Source organism: Sander lucioperca, chromosome 11 (assembly GCF_008315115.2).
Source record: "Sander lucioperca isolate FBNREF2018 chromosome 11, SLUC_FBN_1.2, whole genome shotgun sequence".
Lineage (NCBI taxonomy): Eukaryota > Metazoa > Chordata > Actinopteri > Perciformes > Percidae > Sander > Sander lucioperca.
In genome coordinates, this window is record NC_050183.1 from 22332646 (window position 1) to 22353947 (window position 21302).

The window sequence follows — 21302 nt, forward strand, 5'->3', positions numbered from 1 at the left end:
CACATTCATATTCTTCAAGTATGTACAAACACACTTACACACAATGAATGGGTCCCAAGATAGTTAGTGTGTTTAGAAGTAGTTTTTTAAATGCAACTTTCTTACAATATTTGATAAGCAACTTGTTCAGGCTGCTTACATTACAACTTAAATTCAGACATTTTGAATGAAGCTCTGCATCTTTAAGAAGGGGGACAGACCCTCACGTGGTTTTGGCAGCCTGTGTGCATTCCTGTCCTGGGGGAGTAGGGGGTTAGAGGTTGAACTCTAAGCCCCAGTCCCAGCTCTGATTCCCAGGCTAGTTTTAAAGGCCCCCTCTGGTGACCTCATCACCCCTTTCAAACTTAAAAGCCTCTCTGAAAATGACATTGGGATGTGATCTTTCAGGGCGTTTTTCAGGGCTTTAGGGCTAATTGAGTCCCATTTATTCCTAAATACAGGTGTTTGTACAATCATTTCAAGTTTAGGTGTGTTTGTTTGACAGGAGTCACTTTTTAACTTACATTTTGTTTGTGGGTAGACTGGAGGCAAACTTGCCAAAAGTTTTAGCAAACTTTAATTACAAGCAAACTTGAAAGTAATGCTCTTCCTTTTCTACTCCTTCCTCAACTTTTTTGTCCTCTCCTTATGTACCTCCTCCTTTCTTCTCTCTCTCTCATTACCCCCACTTGACCGTCCCTCTTCTCTCTCTGTCTCCCTTCATCCCTTCATCCTTTCCCCTCTGCAGTCCTCTGTCAGGAACGAGGTTATGGCGACCAGTCACGTCACGGATGAGTGGATGACACTAATGGAAATGAGTAGCCTCAACTGCTACATTGTGCGCCGTTACATAGCAACGCCCAGTGGGGTGCTCCGGATTTACCCAGGATCACTGATGGACAAAGCCTTCGACCCGACCCGCAGACAATGGTGAGGCTTACTTTGGAGAGTGTGTGTGTGTGTGTGTGTGTGTGTGTGTGTGTGTGTGTGTGTGTGTGTTAAAGGGAAGCGGTGCATGTTAAAATGGTGACCAGCCATTACTGAGATGATTAAGTTCAGATTTTCTCATTTAACTGTTGAATTGTAATGACTTGACAAATATCCAATAAAATTAAGTCAAGCTAATTCAAGCAGGCTTGTCCTTGCTGTTTACTCAGAAGGTAAACTTAAATCAAAGTCATTTTTAACATAACACACAATGCTTTTTGTGTTTTAAAAAGTTGTTTGTCAAGTCAGTTTATTTATATAGCACAAGTTGACCAAAGTGCTTTTAGACAGTAAAAAGGAAAAAGTACAGAAATTGACAAATTACACAATGACAAAAACATATATTGACATAAAACACATTGAAAGCCAGAGAAACAAGTGGGTTTCTAGCCTGGAATGAAAACATCTGATGGTGGGTGCTGATCGAACATGTAGAGGGAGGCAGTTTCACAACTTGTTATTTTATTCAGGCAAGTTTTGTGTTGTTAGAATGATTATCAGCACATTGTGTAGCGCATTATCACTCTGTGAACAAGGCTTTTTTTGGGGTCATTAAAAGATTGCATTCACAGTTGCATTTTTACAGCTCAGCCCATGGAAAGTGTTCTACGTTACAAATGTCCATCCTGCTTTAAATGCAGAGATTTAACATTTTTTTCCCTGCTTTATTGAAACCGATGTATACAGAGATTAATCAACCATATCACTTATGTTTGTATACAAACACGCCAGGGGGACTTAGAATGATAAAAGAAATGTGAACTTTGTAAGGCTTACAGCTGTTTTAACAGCTTTTTCTTGGTGCATTCAGCTGTGGATACAATCTCTTCCTTGACAAAATCAGATCAGAAAAAGCTTGCTTTTAAATTTTGATTTATGAACATAAAATCTAGAGTGCGAGAATTTGTCTTTCTGTAAATCCAAACAATAACCAATTTTTCAAAATAAAAAAATGAGACTAGATATTTTTTGTATGCAGCCAAGACCAAAACAAATGCACAAGCAAATCCAAAAAGTACTGTTCACATTCTCAAGGTATCTCATTTACTTCTTTAGCACGGAAAAAGAAGGTTAACTTTATGAAATAAGCCTCTGCCCGTGTGATCTGTTGTGTAGGTACCAGCATGCTGTGGCTAACCCTGGCCTCATCACCTTCACGGGACCGTACCTGGATGTAGGCGGGGCAGGCTACGTTGTCACCATCAGCCACACCATCCATGCCTCCAGGTAAGAAGAAGAATGTGTATTTTTACCACAGTAAAACCTTCTGCCCTCTCATATTTTACTGCGCCAGAGGAAATCAAGTCTGGTCGTCTGATGGCTAATGTTAGCTAATGCTAGCAAACATTAGATAGATATTGCTGTGTAACATTACATTACTGAGTCAGTTCACTGTGCTACTGTCACATATTTACATTTAAGGGGGTTTATTATAAAAGCAAAAAAAAATAGTAAACACACCAAAGCTCTCCAGGAACAAGAGAATCTTGGGAAATGAGGGAACAATGTATCTGCCGTTAAACTGGTTTTGGTTCACTCTCGACGCTCTCATAGGGTTGTTTTCGGCTGCAGCAGGCAGCTGTTTTCAGCGATGAAGCTCTACTGTGCACTATCTGCTCCGCACCAAACATTTCAGCAGAGTGCACTGTCTCTGAAGACAGGAGATCATTTGAAAGACACTAAAGGAGACCATCAACCATTTTTGCTCCAGGGCTGTGTAATAAGGGACAGAATATTCCTCAACCAAATGGTCTGGGTTTAGTCCCAGTTGTCTTCTAGCATCTGCTCTTCTGAAGTGCCCTCGAGCATGCCACTGTATTCCAGCAACCTCCTTGAGCTCAGGTGCAAAGAAGTGAAGGGTATTACCCTGTGCTTCAGCCAATTTTTATAGAAGTTATAGCAGGATGTTTTGGACACATCATCTTTGAATTGAAGCCTGTAACTGCTGCTGAGATTAAAGTGTTTTATGTTTCTAGTTCTGTGAGCTTAAAATGCAACTTAGCACCACAACACCACTTCCAGCAGCACAATAGGAACCGTTTACCACGGTCCATGCAAATGTACACATAAACATTCAGTATCAGTGTGTGTGATAAGTCAAGATTAGTGTGTTGATGACCGGCTCAGTGAGCATAACATTACGCAGTCTGTATGCTAAACAGATTTAAAGAGAGGGCGCGAGGGTATGTGTGTGATGTATTTTGTGTATGTGTTTAATGGGGATTTTGGTTTGGCTGGTGTGAGTAAACATTTATGTTATATTAAAGGTCAGTAGAGTAACTGACAGTTACTTCAGTCAGCATACAGCTTAACACACAATCACAGCAAGCAATTTAGCAGAAAAGTTCAATTGTTTTCCTCCATTTAAAACAAAAAAAACCTTTATCATGCTTTTCTGTCTGCTCCTTTTCTCACTGTCCTCCTCTCTCTTCAGCTCTCAGATGGCCCCTGGTTATGCAATTGCAGTGATGGGTATAGACTTCACTCTACGCTACTTCTATAAGGTCCTACTGGACCTGCTGCCCATCTGCAACCAGGACAAAGGAAACAAGATCAGGTAGAGAGAGGATGGATTGTTTTGATCTTCTGTTCATGTCTCCCCTTTTGTTTTGTTTTCTCTTCTACCTTTTTCATCCACCCTCCCCTTTCCCTCTCGCTCTCTTCCCACTTCCTTCATGCTCTACCTGTTGGTGTTCAGGAGCCATATGAAACAGGATTAGGTCTAAAGGGGTTCTCGGGCAGAGAGTCTGAGTATTTGGCAGAATATTTAAAGCGTAACTCTCGCCAAAATGCAACCTAGGGCCTTTTTGTTAATGTAACCGTGTGAATTTTTGTGATTAAACTTTAATTTAAAAGCATATTTTAAGATTTACTGTATCTTCATTTTTTGGTCAAATGGCCTTTTGAATGGGAGTGCTAGGGGCACTTTTGCTAGCATGCTAGCATCAAAATCACTATTGTTAAAACACTAAGAAGGCTCGACACAACATGAAACTTTTCTCCAAGTATCACCAGGGTCTCTACACATGAACTCCAGCATTGAGAACATTGTTTGTGTACACAGAGTTTACTAAAAAAAGAGGTTTTGAGCAACTCACTGTAGCTGTTGTTTTTCCGGACGCCGTCCATCGAGCCAGTCAAAAATAGTTGAGGGAGGAGAGTAAAGATGGAAAGCTCCAAAAGCTTAGTTCCATATAAATGCACGGATAATTTGTTGTTTTGTTGTTAATGAGCCACAATATTGACCTTGTAGTTGAAAAAGGAGCCTCATATAAGAATGACATTTCCTCCTATGGAGTCCGTTCATTCGCATTCGGAGATCGCCTATTTTTGACTGAGAAAATGGCAGATAGCGTAAACAACAACTGATAACCTGAGTTGCTCAAAACCTTTCTTTTTAGTAAATTCTCTGTACACAAACAATGTTCTCAATGCTTGCGTTCATGTGTAGAGCCCCTGGTCACACTTCGAGCAAAGTCTCAAGCCTTCTTCGTGTTTTAAAAATAGCGATTTTGAGGCTATCATAGAAGTGCCCCTAGCACTCCCATTCAAAAGGCCGTTTGACCGAAAAACGAGAATACGGTAAATTTTAAAAGTGGCGCTTCTATCCTAAATATGCTTTTAAACGAAAGTTTGACTCGGGTACATTCACAAAAAGACCCTAGGTTGCATTTTGGCGAGAGTTACGCTTTAAGGAATGCAGAGAAGTAGAATGGAGCAGTATGTTGCAGGTTGAAGTTGAATTTAGCACTTGGGAAAATAATAGGGATCTAAAAACTAGTGGTCAAGTACGCGTATGACTAATGTAAGTTATATTCTTTAAATTGATCCCCTCTGTCATCATGTCTGCAGTCTTTACATATATTTGTGTGTATACATTGTAGGTGCTTCATAATGGAGGACAGAGGGTACCTGGTCGCTCACCCCACTCTCATTGACCCCAAAGGTCACGCCCCTGCAGAACAACAGCACATCACACACAAGGTAAAGGACCAGGGACTAATAAACAAATGTAAAAAATACCCTTAAACATTTGCAATGAGCTTCCTTCTCTTTTCATGTTTTTCTCTCATTTCTCATTCTGTCATCCTGTTCTTTTTTTGATGGCAGGAGCCGCTGGTGGCTAACGACATCCTGAACCACCCCAACTTTGTCAAGAAAAACCTATGTAACAGCTTCAGTGACCGCACCGTGCAGCGCTTTTACAAGTTCAACACCAGCATAATGGTGAGTCAGGAAAACACAAGATAATTGGATGTATGAATGACTGCACAGGAGCACAGAATCAGACAGTTATACTCAGCAGCAGACATATCTTCACTAACACACTCCTTTAGGCCTGGATGTGAATATGTGGTAGTATAACACTGCTCCCTTGTGGTGATCCGTGGTGTTGCAACCTTGAATTATTCCTATATACTATGATTCTATTAATGCTGCAGTGTATGTTATTCCAATGTAAGGTCTACAGCTTTAAAGTTATTAGGGTTAAAATCTTTTTAAACATGTCATACTATTTCATTCATGCACACTTGAACATCAACGAGGAGCAGATTGAGGATAATATCACAAAATTCAAATCTAAGTCTGCCTAAATACCTCATGTCCCTTACTAGTTTATTTAGTGATGGCTGGTTCTGGTTCATTTTTATGTTCTATGTTCTTGTTTTTTTCTTTTATTATAAGTATTTGTGAAGAGGCCTAATCTTTATTTTATTGCTTTTGAGTGGGAAAAATAAAATATAAAGTTCTGAATGTCATGTCCTGTCTTTCTCATAGGGGGACCTTACCAACCTGGTCCATGGTAGCCATTGTTCCAAGTACCGTCTGACCCGAATCCCCGGCACGAACGCCTTCGCTGGTATCGTCAACGAGACGTGTGACTCTCTGGCGTTCTGCGCCTGCAGCACCGTGGACCGGCTCTGTCTCAACTGCCACAGGTCTCACCTTCACCCACACACTTATCAGGGATTTACTGTTTACCTCTCAGGCACTCAGGAGAGTTGCTAACCTACCGTGATACTAAATTATTAAAGATTAGATGTGTTTTTAGTTTGTTTAACAGAATCACAAGACAAACCTCTGGAGTTTATTAAAGGTCCAGATCTGATAGTATCATAGGCGTAATTTACAGGGGTAATGGGAGGGTTTCCTTTACATAAATAACGACATTTGAAACATAATTTGATGCAGAAAAGGCATAAGTTGTTGCAGAAAAAATTCACCAGAATGCAGGAAATGAAGTGTTTGATATGCTCAAAATTTCAATTTTTCCCAAAAGTGGAGATCTCAAACTCCCCCTCCCCCCTAATGTTGAACCCAAAGTTGCACCCTTAGATAGTATAATGGGTCAGGCAGGTTCATTATAGATTGTGTGAATTGTATTTACACACAGAAGCTCAGCCAATGAAACATTACATACATGGATGTTTAAAAATAGGCATTACTTGACCACAACAACAAATTAAATGGAGCTTTCTCGCTGAACATGCAACTGTGTTTTTCAGAATGGAGCAGAATGAATGTGAGTGTCCATGTGAATGCCCCCTGGAGGTCAATGAGTGTACCGGCAACCTCACCAGTGCTGAAAACAGGTCAGTGCAAGACATGTCTGAACCAGATACTACATGCCATTTATATTCACAAATTTTACACCGTGAGTTATATCGAGTGACGTAATATGAGGGGAAAAAACTATTCAGAAACAATTTAATGCAGATAGCTTATAGAAGAGGTAACTGTTCAGATGATGCCTGATCTGTTAGAGCAGGGGTCTTCAACGTTTTTTTTAGGCGGGGGACCCCTTAGCTGAAAGAGAGACGGAGTAGGGACCCCCTACTGCTGTACATATATTGTATAAAATTAAGTTGCACGTTAAACTGGGCCGGATGGATACAAATAAATGGATTATTAATATATTATTTATACATCATGTTTTATTGTTACACATACTGTATATGTGGAAGGCACAGTGACTCCTTAAACTTAACTGTATGGCTACCATAGTGGCTTCTGTACCTATAGTAAGCCTATCTTCAATGTGTAAATGAATAAAAAAAAAAAAAATATATATATATATATATATACAGTGAGGAAAATAAGTATTTGAACACCCTGCTATTTTGCAAGTTCTCCCACTTAGAAATCATGGAGGGGTCTGAAATTGTCATAGTAGGTGCATGTCCACTGTGAGAGACATAATCTAATCCAGAAATCACAATATATGATTTTTTAACTATTTATTTGTATGATACAGCTGCAAATAAGTATTTGAACACCTGTCTATCAGCTAGAATTCTGACCCTCAAAGACCTGTTAGTCTGCCTTTAAAATGTCCACCTCCACTCCATTTATTATCCTAAATTCGATGCACCTGTTTGAGGTCGTTAGCTGCATAAAGACACCTGTCCACCCCATACAATCAGTAAGAATCCAACTACTAACATGGCCAAGACCAAAGAGCTGTCCAAAGACACTAGAGACAAAATTGTACACCTCCACAAGGCTGGAAAGGGCTACGGAGAAATTGCCAAGCAGCTTGGTGAAAAAAGGTCCACTGTTGGAGCAATCATTAGAAAATGGAAGAAGCTAAACATGACTGTCAATCTCCCTCGGACTGGGGCTCCATGCAAGATCTCACCTCGTGGGGTCTCAATGATCCTAAGAAAGGTGAGAAATCAGCCCAGAACTACACGGGAGGAGCTGGTCAATGACCTGAAAAGAGCTGGGACCACCGTTTCCAAGGTTACTGTTAGTAATACACTAAGACGTCATGGTTTGAAATCATGCACGGCACGGAAGGTTCCCCTGCTTAAACCAGCACATGTCAAGGCCCGTCTTAAGTTTGCCAATGACCATTTGGATGATCCAGAGGAGTCATGGGAGAAAGTCATGTGGTCAGATGAGACCAAAATAGAACTTTTTGGTCATAATTCCACTAACCGTGTTTGGAGGAAGAAGAATGATGAGTACCATCCCAAGAACACCATCCCTACTGTGAAGCATGGGGGTGTAGCATCATGCTTTGGGGGTGTTTTTCTGCACATGGGACAGGGCGACTGCACTGTATTAAGGAGAGGATGACCGGGGCCATGTATTGCGAGATTTTGGGGAACAACCTCCTTCCCTCAGTTAGAGCATTGAAGATGGGTCGAGGCTGGGTCTTCCAACATGACAATGACCCGAAGCACACAGCCAGGATAACCAAGGAGTGGCTCTGTAAGAAGCATATCAAGGTTCTGGCGTGGCCTAGCCAGTCTCCAGACCTGAACCCAATAGAGAATCTTTGGAGGGAGCTCAAACTCCGTGTTTCTCAGCGACAGCCCAGAAACCTGACTGATCTAGAGAAGATCTGTGTGGAGGAGTGGGCCAAAATCCCTCCTGCAGTGTGTGCAAACCTGGTGAAAAACTACAGGAAACGTTTGACCTCTGTAATTGCAAACAAAGGCTACTGTACCAAATATTAACATTGATTTTCTCAGGTGTTCAAATACTTATTTGCAGCTGTATCATACAAATAAATAGTTACAAAATCATACATTGTGATTTCTGGATTTTTTTTTTTTTAGATTATGTCTCTCACAGTGGACATGCACCTACGATGACAATTTCAGACCCCTCCATGATTTCTAAGTGGGAGAACTTGCAAAATAGCAGGGTGTTCAAATACTTATTTTCCTCACTATATATATATATATATATATATATATATATCTATCAAAATAACGCGTTAAAAAAAATAACGCAGATTAATCCATTCCATATTGACGTTTGACCCGGAGCCGTTCTAGCCACCAATGGACTGTAAAATGAAGGAGGGAAACGAGAATGTGCTGCCTGGATCATTGATTGGAACATTTACTTGGAAACATCGTCTTCCTGCCAACCCTGGCTACCGAAATCTGGTGCCACTGATATGTCTGCACTTCTCTCTGGTGCTCTGAAGACGATACAGGCAACACAAACACCGCTGCTCGTGACGCTAGTTAACACTATACTCGACAGCAGCTAACGTTAGCCTACCGCTAGCTAGTAGCTGGATTAAACACGGTTAAAATGCTGACAGCTAACGCTAAACGGTGTAAAGTTTGACTGTGTTTTACTGTAGAGGATTCGGATTCAACAATCTGTAGCTGCCGTCGGAGAAACAACACAGACGGTGCGTTCAATGAAACTGGTAAACTACAGCCTCGTGGTGCATTTGTAGTTATTGTAAATGTCCTTTTCCCATCTGGTGGTTGTTTTTGTCGTTCAACAGCAATTTACTAGTGAAATAAGTTATTGTTATTGTTATACATTATTATTAAATCATTTAGGCTAATTTTGACCATATGGCCTTAGCAATAAACAAGCCGTTCTTTTATGTCACCAACTGTTGTTTGGTACCCTTTTTTTTTCTTTTCTTTTTTTACTTTCTTAAAAAGTATCGTTTATGTTTGCGATTAATTTCGATTAATTAATCACAGAGTATGTAATTAATTAGATTCAATTTAATCGATTGACAGCCCTAATATATATATATATATATATATATACGGACCCTACGCCGTAGCCTGACATGCACCTCTCAAAAAATGTAACTACATGTCGCGGCGACATACGTCACTCGGCCGTGGCTTGGTAGCGTTGCATTTCCCCCTACTCATTTCCTGGTTCTCCTTCTCCATAAACAACATGAAATCAAGGAGAGGGTTAACTTTTCCTGCTACAGATTTCCCACCGTGGTCAGAAAGTACAGGGGAGACACTTTGTTTCTCTCACTATGACTCTAGAGTCGGTACTCGCTCTGAAGCTAATCACCATCACTCTCTCACTTTCTCCCTTGCTCTATCACCCACTCCCCACACACACACACACATACTGGCTCGACGCACACACCAACGCACAAGTATAAACTTCAGGCCACTTACATAGGCTACGGTGAAAGCTCTGCGTGGAGTCTCCGCAGAAGCATAAATCAGGCTTAAGACTGTGATTTTACATTTAATCAAAACAGCTCAAATCCAAAGTGAAATGGACCTATGCTTGTTGTCTAAATATTAACAATTATACCATTACTCTTGGTGTGTATCTTGCAGTGATAGAGCTGCCAGTCACATCAAAGGCAGATATAGTCTTCATAGGATGACATTTAAAAACTGAGAAAAGAGACAAATAAAAAGGGTTCCTCTCAAAATCTATTTAATTAATATTCAGGTAAAAACCACTGGCATGTCCTGTTAAAGTTTTGCTATTTGACTTACAGTATATGAATATGAATGACACCGTTAGCATGCTAAATGCCAGATTGAATTGTAAAGCATGCCAATGCAGCCATGTCTCGCTACAAGTTAGAATTCACATTACAAATATACATTTGTTGTACCTTTTGTTTTTACCTAGTGTGTATCTCTCAGACATAAAATAACATTTTTTTATACTTGCTGTCAGTAATATTTTCTACTTATCATTCAGTGCCACATCAAACATTTTCGAAATTAATTTGTTTAGTCCTTGTACACAAAAGTAGTGTCTGTGAATGCACATATTCTCTTCCATATTCCTGTTATTATCATTTGAACTCTGAACATGTATGTTCTCCTGCAAACATATTAGGAGATGTGTCAGTGTTTGTGGATGTATCCTCACTTCTCTTTGTCTCTCACTATCTCTCTTGTCCTTTCAGACCTGTGTCCCTCACATCTCTCTCTCTCTCTCTCTCTCTCTCACTCTCTCTCTCACTCTCTCACTCTCTCTCTCCCTCGTTTCACCCATTTCCTTTCATCAACCATCATCTGCCTTTGACAGCATGTCAATGTTTCAAATGCCAATTCCTCCTGTATTTCAGGAAGACATGCAATTATCATTTTTTCGCTGTCAGATTCTTCTCTGTGTTTTGTGTCAAGCAGCAATGATGTTTGTACTTTTAAAGCTGCTTTGCATAAATTGACACGCTGAAGACTTTGCCGGCTCACGCTTTGATTTCTTTGTCTTTGTCAAATTTACTGTACAGCATCTGCTTTCTTTCTTGTTTTTTATTGTAATCATGTTACATTCTAGGATTTGGATAGATGTTGTCAGCTGGATGTTTGTATTTTGACCAAGAATATGTACCATACCTGCACCTTTCTGTGTTTTCACCTTGTGTGTTTTATGATTGTGTGTGTGTGTGTGTGTGTGTGTGTGTGTGTGTGTGTGTAGGAACCCTAGCTGTGAGGTGCACCAGGAGCCAGTCAGTCTGAATGTGATTGATCCTAGTCTGCATGACACCCTGCCCCAGTGCATCAACACTCGCTGTAGCCAGAGATACACCAGCAGGTATACACACTAAACTACACACATATGAGGTACACGTTAACAGGTGTAATATATACATCTATGCATGTATGAAGTATATTCAACACACTCTTACAAAGCCAGACGTACAACAGAGAGACGTCGATTTACCATGAGCTACAGGGTGTATTTACATTATATGTGGTTGTTACACATCAACACCACAGTGCCACCCACTGGTAATACAAGGGAAGTGTGAAGAGTGTCCCTCTCTATTGTGCTCAAGACATTATAGAATTGACTCAATCTCAAAACATTTTATCATTGTTGCTGCATATTTATCACAGAAACAGGACTTAATGCATCAGACAGATACTCTACAGTAATGCACTGTTAAATAAATCACAAGCTTTCAAAAGTTACAGGCTTTTGTCTTTATATAAATTTGACAGAAAAAAATATCCCTTTTGTCTCTCAAATATTATTTGCCACTTTGCCCTTCTAAAAAAACAAACTTATTTTAAGTGTTTGCCCTTCAAGAATCTTATTTTAATCTCTATTGCCTGGGCCCTGTTTCAGTGATTGTTTCGGCGTGTTGGACTGTGAGTGGTGCATGGTGGACAGTGATGGTAAGACTCATCTCGACAAGCCGTACTGTGCCCTGCAGAAGGAATGTTTTGGGGGTATCGTCGGCGCCAAGAGTCCTTATGCAGATGGCCCTGGAACCCTAGGTGAGTAATATGTGGATATAAATCAAGATCTACATACTTTACAGAAATAGATCAACTAGATAATTTATTTCGTTTTCAGTTAAGGTGCAAAGTGGTCGAGTCCTTCAGAGTATTTGCAGTCTGGTTCCTCAAAGACATTGGTCCTAAATGTACTGTGGTGCACCTTCTCAGCCAGCAGAGTGAATAAATAAACAAGCAAAAACAAAATAAGACAAAAGTCAAATCTTGATCGTAGATCACAGATAACCAATATTTCAGATTGACTGAAACTTTTCTGTTGGCTGATAATTTGTCTTTGGTTCTGTTAACAGTTCTTCCAATAAGAATTGGTCGTCTGCCTGCAGTTGAATAACTTTTATGTGGCAATTCACACCGATGAGAGAATAGAAGCGAAGTAGAAAATGTCTCAGCGTGACTTAGGAACTGAGCCAGAGCTGTTTGATATTGGCGTGTTCTTCAGCCATCTGAAATCCTTTGTAATTTCTTTAAACAACCTTCTGCCTTTCCTTTCCTTTCCTCTCCTTTCTTCTTCTCTCTTTCTTCCACAGATGAGGAGGTGGCATCTCTAAACATGATCAAGAGCGCCCCTGTGGGTCCGGTCGCTGGGGGCATTATGGGATGCATCATGGTGTTAGTGCTGGCTGTGTACGCGTACAGACACCAGATCCACAGGCGTTCGCACCAGCACATGTCACCACTGGCAGCACAGGGTGAGACTGATGGATGGCTTCTGTCTCACAAATACATCTTTACAGTTAAAGTGAAACCTTACAGCTCAGTGAAATCGAGATTGAAGGGAAATTAACCCACAGCATCATTTTTCTGCATTTGTAGTGGGTTTTCTGTATCTTATATTCCCACTGGTTGACCTGTAGTGCCCCAAAAACTACAAGAGCAAAAATGGAAACACAGTACAGTAGTTGCTTGTATAATCCTTAAAATTAGTTCTTCACATACTGGCAATTCTTCAAATGCCAAAGCAAGAAACAAAGTCTTAAAGCAGCCTGATCAACAAGCAGTGTGGCATCTGCTGCTGGAACTTACCAGCTGACATTAGCATCACGCAGCACCAGCTGCTGCAGCATGATTTATGTAATTACTCAGCGTTATTGACAAAAAAATCAAACACTATTACAATCTCATTAAAACTCTTGAGTCCAAGTCACTTTTGGTGTGATAGTTTGGTAAACAACTTGGGATAGATGGTGGAGTGTGTTATCACAAGGCATTAGGCTGAGGAATTGGCTCATAAAGTCGCCGCTGTGTGTGTGTGTGTGTGTGTGTGTATGTGTATGTGTGGAGAGGAGGAGAGAGATGAAATATCTAAAAGGGATATCTAAAAAGTATCTTTTGCAGCTTGTACCAATAACACACATGGTCAAAGGCGAGGTTAAAAGTCACTTGCAGTGGAGCATGTGTATATGCACTCACATACTGGCTAATATCCCCATGTACATAAGTTATTATCTGGGCTAAAGAGGTTAAACGGAATATCAACTGTAATCATCATACATGTATCAACTCCATCTAAAACTAACCTACTTGCTTGTTATACTTCACATATTGGAACAGTAGCATCGATCTTACCTTGGCATTTTTCTCATTTCCCTTCCCCTCTACCTTCATGCTACTCCAGAAATGTCAGTGAGAATGTCCAACCTGGATAACGAAAGAGATGAGAGGGATGAAGACAGCCATGAGGACAGAGGAATCAGTAAGTATTGGCAGTATATGACAGTGCAAGTATTTTATTACTAAACTGGGCCTTTGTGTTGACCTGTGTGTTCTCTTCACTTTCAGTCAGTAACACTCGATTCATCGCTGCGGTGATTGAGCGGCACACTCACACGCCTGAACGGAGACGGAGGTACTGGGGTCGATCGGGGACAGAGAGTGACCACGGTAAGACAAATAATTTATCTCTCATCACATATACATAGATAAACAGAGGCGGAGGAGTTAACAAAATAAAAGCACGCGTGATGACACTCAAAACCAATAGTTGTGTGCTGTATTATGTCATACAGTACATCAGCATTGATGGAAAGAGGAATTAAGTAGATTGCATTTAAATGCTGGTAATGCTGTATCAAAGCAAAACTATTTATATGATTTGTATTCTTTAGTAAGTGCTTGGTAGGTTCAGAACTGCAGCCACTCATGAGATTATGAAATCCTTTCTAAAGGACTCTGACTGGATATACCTGAAAATGCATGCAGGTCAAGCTGAAGTCATCACGGTTGTTGAAGAAGTTGATTTTGTGACAACTTAGTGAAAACAAGAAGCATCAACAATATCGTCAGGAATTGTTTTGTAGAAAACCGCCTAATGTCCAGTAATTATTTATTAGTTTTGAAACAGCTTAAACTTCCTTTCAAACGTTTTTTTTGTTCAGTCTAAAATAATCTTGGTTTCTGGTTTCATTGGTTACAAAACTGACCCATCCAGCACGCGTTCTGCTGAAATGTTGCCCTAGGCAGCATAAGCATAGCTATCCTAGCCACCTACATATGGCATCACTCCACTTCCTAGCAATGAGTGTCTCCAATATTTGTTGCATAACGGATGATGACGGAGATAACAAGGATGAATATGGAGCGAGGAGAGGAAAGGAGAGGAGAGTGGGCTAAAGTGAAACAAAGACACGTGTAACAGCTATTCAGCTGCCGCTGTTAAACTAGAGAGGATAAAGAGATGTGAGGAAAAAAGGTTTTCATTTTTTAGTAAGATTCTCTGTATGTCACGTCTCCTGCATAACATCAGTTTTACAATACAGATTCATTTAACCTAATTCTAAATATCAAAGAAATTGTTATTTAACTACATTTTGTGAAGGAATGTCTTTAGGAAGAAGTGTCAAAGAAAAGGTTTTTAATCCGAACGTCATTTAATGAAGGGCATCTGAATTCCCTTTCACAAAGAAGTTGTAAGAAAAGCAAAAAAAGTGATTCATAAGTGCTAATCAAAAGAGCGGTCTACATAAATGGACAGGAAAGACCATCACATGTTGCATAACTGAGAATAGGAAAGAAAGAAAACAGAAAATGGAGTACAAGTGGAGAGATGTAGGGATGCAAAAGTGATGAAAGAAGGGAAATAAGAGTGTAATGCAAGGGCAAGAGGACAGGGACAGAGAGCAAGACAAGTTTGAAATAATGGAAACAGGGGGTGTTAGTTCGTCAGGGATTAAATCAAATGTATTACCAAGCTGACGCTTCAAACTTGCTGCTCCTCTCTGCTTGGTTAAAGGTGGTATTCCTACCACAATCAACTCACTCATACTGCTGAAGGGAACACACACCCACACACACACACACACACACACACGTTACATGCAGATCACTGAAGGATCAAAGCATTACATCTGTTCAGTGAGTGACGCACACAATAAAAGTGCTGTTTGGCAGAGCTGCAATATTTGCATACAGGCAATGGCTAGAACTACCCATTTAATAATGAATACTGTACATATAGAGTGATGCAGGAATTAAGGCTGCACAATTAATCGCAATTTTATCGAAATCTCAATATGCACTAGTGCAATATCCAAATCACAGCTGTATTCAGAATGGTATGACACTATGTGTCATACCATTCTAAATTAAGTATTGTGGTGCTGCAGAGACATCCCAGTCTACAAATCATATCCTACAGACAAATTTTTTGTTTGGTACAGTTTCTTGCAAACATCACACTATAATCAATTTCATTTTATTTTATTTTCAATTCAAATGAGAATAATGATACAAAAATGATCATTCCCTCCAATATCGTTAATCACATCACAATTGCAATATCAGTCAAAACAATCGCAAACATTAACACACAATTATGAAGAAATGAAAAGAGGAATTATATTGAGATTTTTAATAGGGCAAATTTAGTTTGAGATCCTGAAGATAAAATTGACATTGTATAGGCAAGTTAAAGCAATAGTTTGACATTTTGGGACATTAGATGGGAGTTAGATGTGAAGATTGATACCACTCTCATGTCTGTATGCTAAATCTGTAGCTACAGCCAGCAGCCAGTTAGCTTAGCTTAGCTAGTTACTGCTCCCGGGCCGGCCATGAAATATAGTAGTCCTTTACGCAACCACCATAAAACAAATTACAAATGACATTTTTTTTTAACGAATGAAACAAATGAGATAAAACATGCTTATTAGAGAGTTTTAACATTTGGACAGAGTAGGGTGACCAGATTTCCTGGAACTAAAACCGGGAAACTTTGCGCGTGACCGTAGTGCTCGTGCACGCACACGCTATTTAACGTGAACATGTGCCAGCCCAGGTCAGACACAGACAGATTAGACACAATTTGTGCCAACAGCACACATAGGCCTACTGCTCACAACATAATGGGGTATCTCAAATAATATTCATGAATTTTCTTGGTATGTAGCCTACATATCTAAGAAATAATAGCCTATTAAAAGACATTGAGTGAGTTTCGTGTGGGACCAACTTTATTTTTCAGAATTAAAGCATTCTTTTGGAAAATGCACCCACTGAACTTGTGAAAAACTTTATGAAAACGTATTTTTTGTTGCATGGCACTCAACGAATTATTTGGAACTGCTGCCACAGGCTTGAACTAAAGTTATGGTAACACTTTACGGTAAGGGTACATGAATTATGAATTCATGCATGAATTACTTCATGATTTGTGCATTACTTCATTCCTTTATATCTTACGAATCATCAGGAATTGAGTTCATAGCCTCTCACTCATGACCTCATGCATGAACAACACATCAACTAAAGCATTAGGTAAGGTGGGTCCATCATTATGCACAAGTTGTGTTCAGATCAGAATTTGCGCAGTGATGACCACATTTTTTTGCAGAAAAATAAATAATCATGATCATGCTTAATAAATCATAATTCATAATGATGTGCCCACGTACCTAATGCTTTAGTTGTGTTGTTCATGTATGAGGTCACGAATGACAGACTATGAACACGTCAATTCCTGATGATTCATGGGATATTAAGGAATGCAGTAACACAGAAATCATTACATAATGCATAATAATACATAGCCTACAACAATTATTTCATACATGAATTCATGATAATGAATGTACCCTTACCGTAAAGTGTTACCAGTGCTATTCTAACCAACAACACACACACACACACAAATGTAATCTCATTTGATAGAGCAGATAGCTTCCCTATTGGAAACAGTCATTCCGTGTATTTGTTAGAGGAGTGAATTTGCTCAAGAATCAATTTGTTGGCTGAAAGCCTAATGTGAAATTGCGCACAGGTGTCAGCAAAATTGGTCCGTGTGACGAGTATCTGAGTCACATTTTCAGCAGGGCAGTGGAGCGGCTGTGGGTTGAGTCTCCACGGTTCTCATGGGCTTTATTTAAGTCCTAACGTGAAACAGCGTAACGTGGTTTAATGTACCTAAACAACGATCAGTGATCACCAAATTTCTCTCTCATATCGCTCCTCATAACCACTGAAAACTGTCAAAAAATGTAACCCAAAGTCCAATTATTATGGACGTTATCAGACATTAAGCGTTTCTGCTTCATTGAGGCTATTGTAAGGAAAAAGCTTAACGTGGTTTAATGTACCTAAACAACGATCAGTCATTACATTGACACACATGAAATTTGGTAATCATTGATCGTCATTTAGGTACATTAAACCACATTAAGCTTTTTCACGTTTTAGAATGTCCCCATTTCCACCCAGCGCTCGTCCGCTGACTTTCCAGCGGACCTGGAGGGACTGGTTAAAACAAGACAGATAAGAAGAGGCATTGCAACAATGTTTACAAATATAGCCTACATTGTAACGCTGGCTGCACAGATTATGCAGACCGCTACGATTGACTGACACACACACACATTGTTAAAATCATACACTGGACGCTTTATTAGTCTTTCTACATGGGTTTAGATAATGATCGGGCTATAATAAGACCACGTCGGCTATGTAATCGCTGAAAACCAGTACACTGTCATAATGGTTGGTGTAAACCGGGACATTTTAGCGTCCCAACAATTTTGTTGGGAAATGGAATTCAAAATCGGGAGTGTCCTGGTCAAACCGAGGTGTTTTGGTCATCCTAGGACAGAGCCATGCTATCCCCTGTTTCCAGTCTTTATGCTAAGCCAAGCTAAACGGCTGGTGGTGGTTGCATACTTAATGCACAGACATGAGAGTGTTATTGATCTTCTCATCTAACTCTAGACAAGAAGGTGAATTTGTGTATTTAAATTGTCGAACTGTTCCTTCAAATATCGGTATATTTTAGTCAACATGTTATTTTGTCACAGACTCAATTGCTTTAAACTGTCCAGGATTTGTTTCCAGGATTCAAACTTGTCCTCCATTTAAAACAAACAAAAACTAAAATAACATGGTCGTTTACCCTGTCTCTCCACAACTCTTGACATCAGGAGGGATTTGCTTTCTTCACCTGGTGCAGCTGAAAATTGTCCCCAGCACACAATTAGCTGTAGGCCTGTCTGAAAATCTGGCTCTTGCTTTGGGGAAAAGAGGGATAAACTATGCTGAAGTTGGCATCTTCCATGTCTGTAACTTCTTTGAAGTCTCCATCCCTCCCTTTTCTTTAATCCCTCCCTTCTTCTCTCCTTCTCTCTGCACCCCTGTCTTCTCACTTCTCCTGCTCATTCTTCTGTCTCTCCTTTTCTTTGTCGGCTTTAATTCATTTGGTACCAAAGCTCGGCTAATCTTCTGAGAATCAGGGAGAGAAATGTTTGAGCAAATACTCATTTTCACTCTAGTACAGGATTTTTAGGACTCCTCAGTAAGAGATACATGACATTTACTTCTTTTCCATCACATCACATTGTGGGACATACATTACCCTCTATTATATGACACTTTATCACTGGACATACACAACTAAACATGACAGGAAGGACCTTAGAAAAGTAAATGCTGGCAACATGCTGGTCGCATGGCTTAAAGAGGGATGGCAATGTCAGTCAGTTGGTCTGCATCACTTTGGTACAAACAGAAATATAACAACTATTGGATGGATTGCCATGACATTTTGTACAAAGATTTATGTCCCCATCAGGATGAATTGTAATAACTTTGATGAGCCCATGACTTTTCCTCTAGCGCCATCATCGGGTAAAACTTTTAATCTGTCCCATATTGTAGTTTATGACCAAATATCTAAAAAACTAATAACATATCATCAACATCAGTCTCAGCTTTACTTTGTGTTTAGTGCTAATCAGCAAATGTTAGCATGTTAACACGCTCAACTAAGATGATGAACGTGGTAAACAAAACACACCTGCTTAGCAACAGTATGTTATTGTTGTCATTCTGAGTGTGTTAGCATGCTGGTGTTAGCATTAATCTCAAGGCATCACTGTGCAAAATTACAGCCTTATAAAGCCGCTAGCATGGCTGCAGTCTCAGTTTCTGAATCGTTTGGCTTGGTTCTGTACTTATTAAGCATTTGCTTGGGTATAGCCTGCTTGATAATAGTGTATAATATGAATATCAAGAATGATAATATTGTTTAATTTTTATTTTATACTTAATCACTTATTTTGCTTTGCATTTTGACTCTTGAGCTACTATAACAAGTGAATTTCCCCGGTGTGGGATCAATAAAGTTGATCGTATCGTATCTTATCTTATCCTACTATGAAGTCCTTAAGCCCTGAGAAGAATGTTGAGAGATCAGATAGGTTTACCCGATGGTTTAGATGTTTGGAGGAAAAGGTTGTTGGGAGATCAATTTGACACGATAATTCAACCCACCACCTTCTCCCTCCGTGCCTCAGACATATGAACCCACACTGACACACACACACACACATACACATACACATACACACACACACACACACACACACACACACACACACACACAAACACCACTTGGTTCAGTATCTCTGGAGGTTTAATGTTTCATCATCTAAAATTGCAGTGATTTTTCTATAAATATAATCATTGAGGCGCGCAGGCTTACAGGCTTTATTTGCTCGACTGCAATAACAGATTGATGTTCCCGTGGTGCAGCATGTTGCTGGTGTCACTTCAGAACCTGGAAAAGACTGCACTAAAGGAATTAAGGAAAATGGGTTTATTTCCAGATCAACTCCCAAATATGTTTTATAGTCAGACCATGTTTTCAGATGGACTTCATGGTCCCGAAGGCGATAGCAATTTTATTTGTATAGCACATTTCATTAGACGTAAACTCAAAGTGCTTTACATTGAAAGACAAAATATAAGCATAAACCTGAGAACATAGGTAGCATTAACAACATACATATAAGAATACAGTGAGTAAAATGCAGAAACTGAATCAATGAAGCATACACCCAACCAGACAGCAAGAAAAAACCCAAAACAATCAAATGGAAACCCCTGCCCTATCAAATAGCCACACATGTAACCAACTGTACAAGAAACAAGTGTGACCATTCATGTGCACGCACACACACACTCACAGTAATTAACCATAAGCTTGTGGGAATCGGAAAGTTTTAGGTTTGCTTTTGAATGTAGAAGGGTTATGAACAATTTGTGTTAAAGTGAAGAAACAACTGAATAAACCCAGAGCCTACAAGGTTTTCATGAAAATAAGCTGCTGGAAGAGTACATGATAAGTAACCTCAGTCGTCACAAACTTGGACTGTAGTATAATAAAATATTGGTCTCTTTATGGATCTGTTTACGTATTCTCTGACCCAGTAATCCCCTTTTTTCTGTAACAGCAGTAGCGCCCTCCCACTGCTCCACTTAACAATGTATACTAAATGCCATGTTGGCTCATGATTCTATCTCCTCGGGCTAGACGTATGTGCAATATGTGTAGGAAAGAGATCATAAATATGTATGCCTCTTTTTTTGAGATTGTATGAGAATGCTGAACACAAGGAGCAAAAATGCCCTGTGGGGATATTTAGTTGTCAATGTGCCATCAAAGAGCTTGTACTCCTTTCAGAAACAGTGTGTTACCGTGTATTCACATGAATGTTTCTGTGTTGAAAATCTTCAACTGGAGGGCGTCATTTGCTGAGTAGTTTTCTTTTCATTGTTTTGCAGCTATTCCAAACTGATGCACATGAACAGTGTCTGTTAAGTGCTTTATAATGCATTTGCTTTAACCCCTCATCTAATGCCTGAATAAGGCATCCTAGAGCGTATTATGTGTAGCACTTGGATTTTAACTAGTAAACTAGATTTTTTTTCAACTAGTAAAAACCTGTGAGGGTGTTGATTTTGAGGGAAAATATTAAAACTAAGAATATTTTATTTTGTTCCAGTTTAGCTTTTTGGGTAAAGGTTAAGTGTGAAAAGGTTCTATGACATGTTTTGGGGAAAGAGTTGTAA

The 21302-nt window shown here is 39.7% G+C and overlaps 1 protein-coding gene across 2 annotated transcripts in view; it reads left to right on the top strand.

Annotated features, from left to right (window-relative positions):
• Positions 1 to 21302, top strand: part of cachd1 (cache domain containing 1) — a 102786-nt gene that overhangs the window by 77897 nt on the left and 3587 nt on the right. For both annotated transcript variants that reach the window (XR_004898695.1, XM_031283816.2), the window contains exons 15-26: positions 728 to 909; positions 2083 to 2193; positions 3401 to 3523; positions 4851 to 4950; positions 5077 to 5193; positions 5746 to 5906; positions 6474 to 6560; positions 11146 to 11262; positions 11800 to 11951; positions 12500 to 12661; positions 13588 to 13665; positions 13752 to 13853. Coding sequence is in view for 1 of the 2 variants with exons in the window: in XM_031283816.2 (XP_031139676.1) it covers positions 728 to 909; positions 2083 to 2193; positions 3401 to 3523; positions 4851 to 4950; positions 5077 to 5193; positions 5746 to 5906; positions 6474 to 6560; positions 11146 to 11262; positions 11800 to 11951; positions 12500 to 12661; positions 13588 to 13665; positions 13752 to 13853 (1492 nt within the window). In the remaining variant the exon portion in view is untranslated. The remainder of the gene's footprint in view (positions 1 to 727; positions 910 to 2082; positions 2194 to 3400; positions 3524 to 4850; positions 4951 to 5076; positions 5194 to 5745; positions 5907 to 6473; positions 6561 to 11145; positions 11263 to 11799; positions 11952 to 12499; positions 12662 to 13587; positions 13666 to 13751; positions 13854 to 21302) is intronic.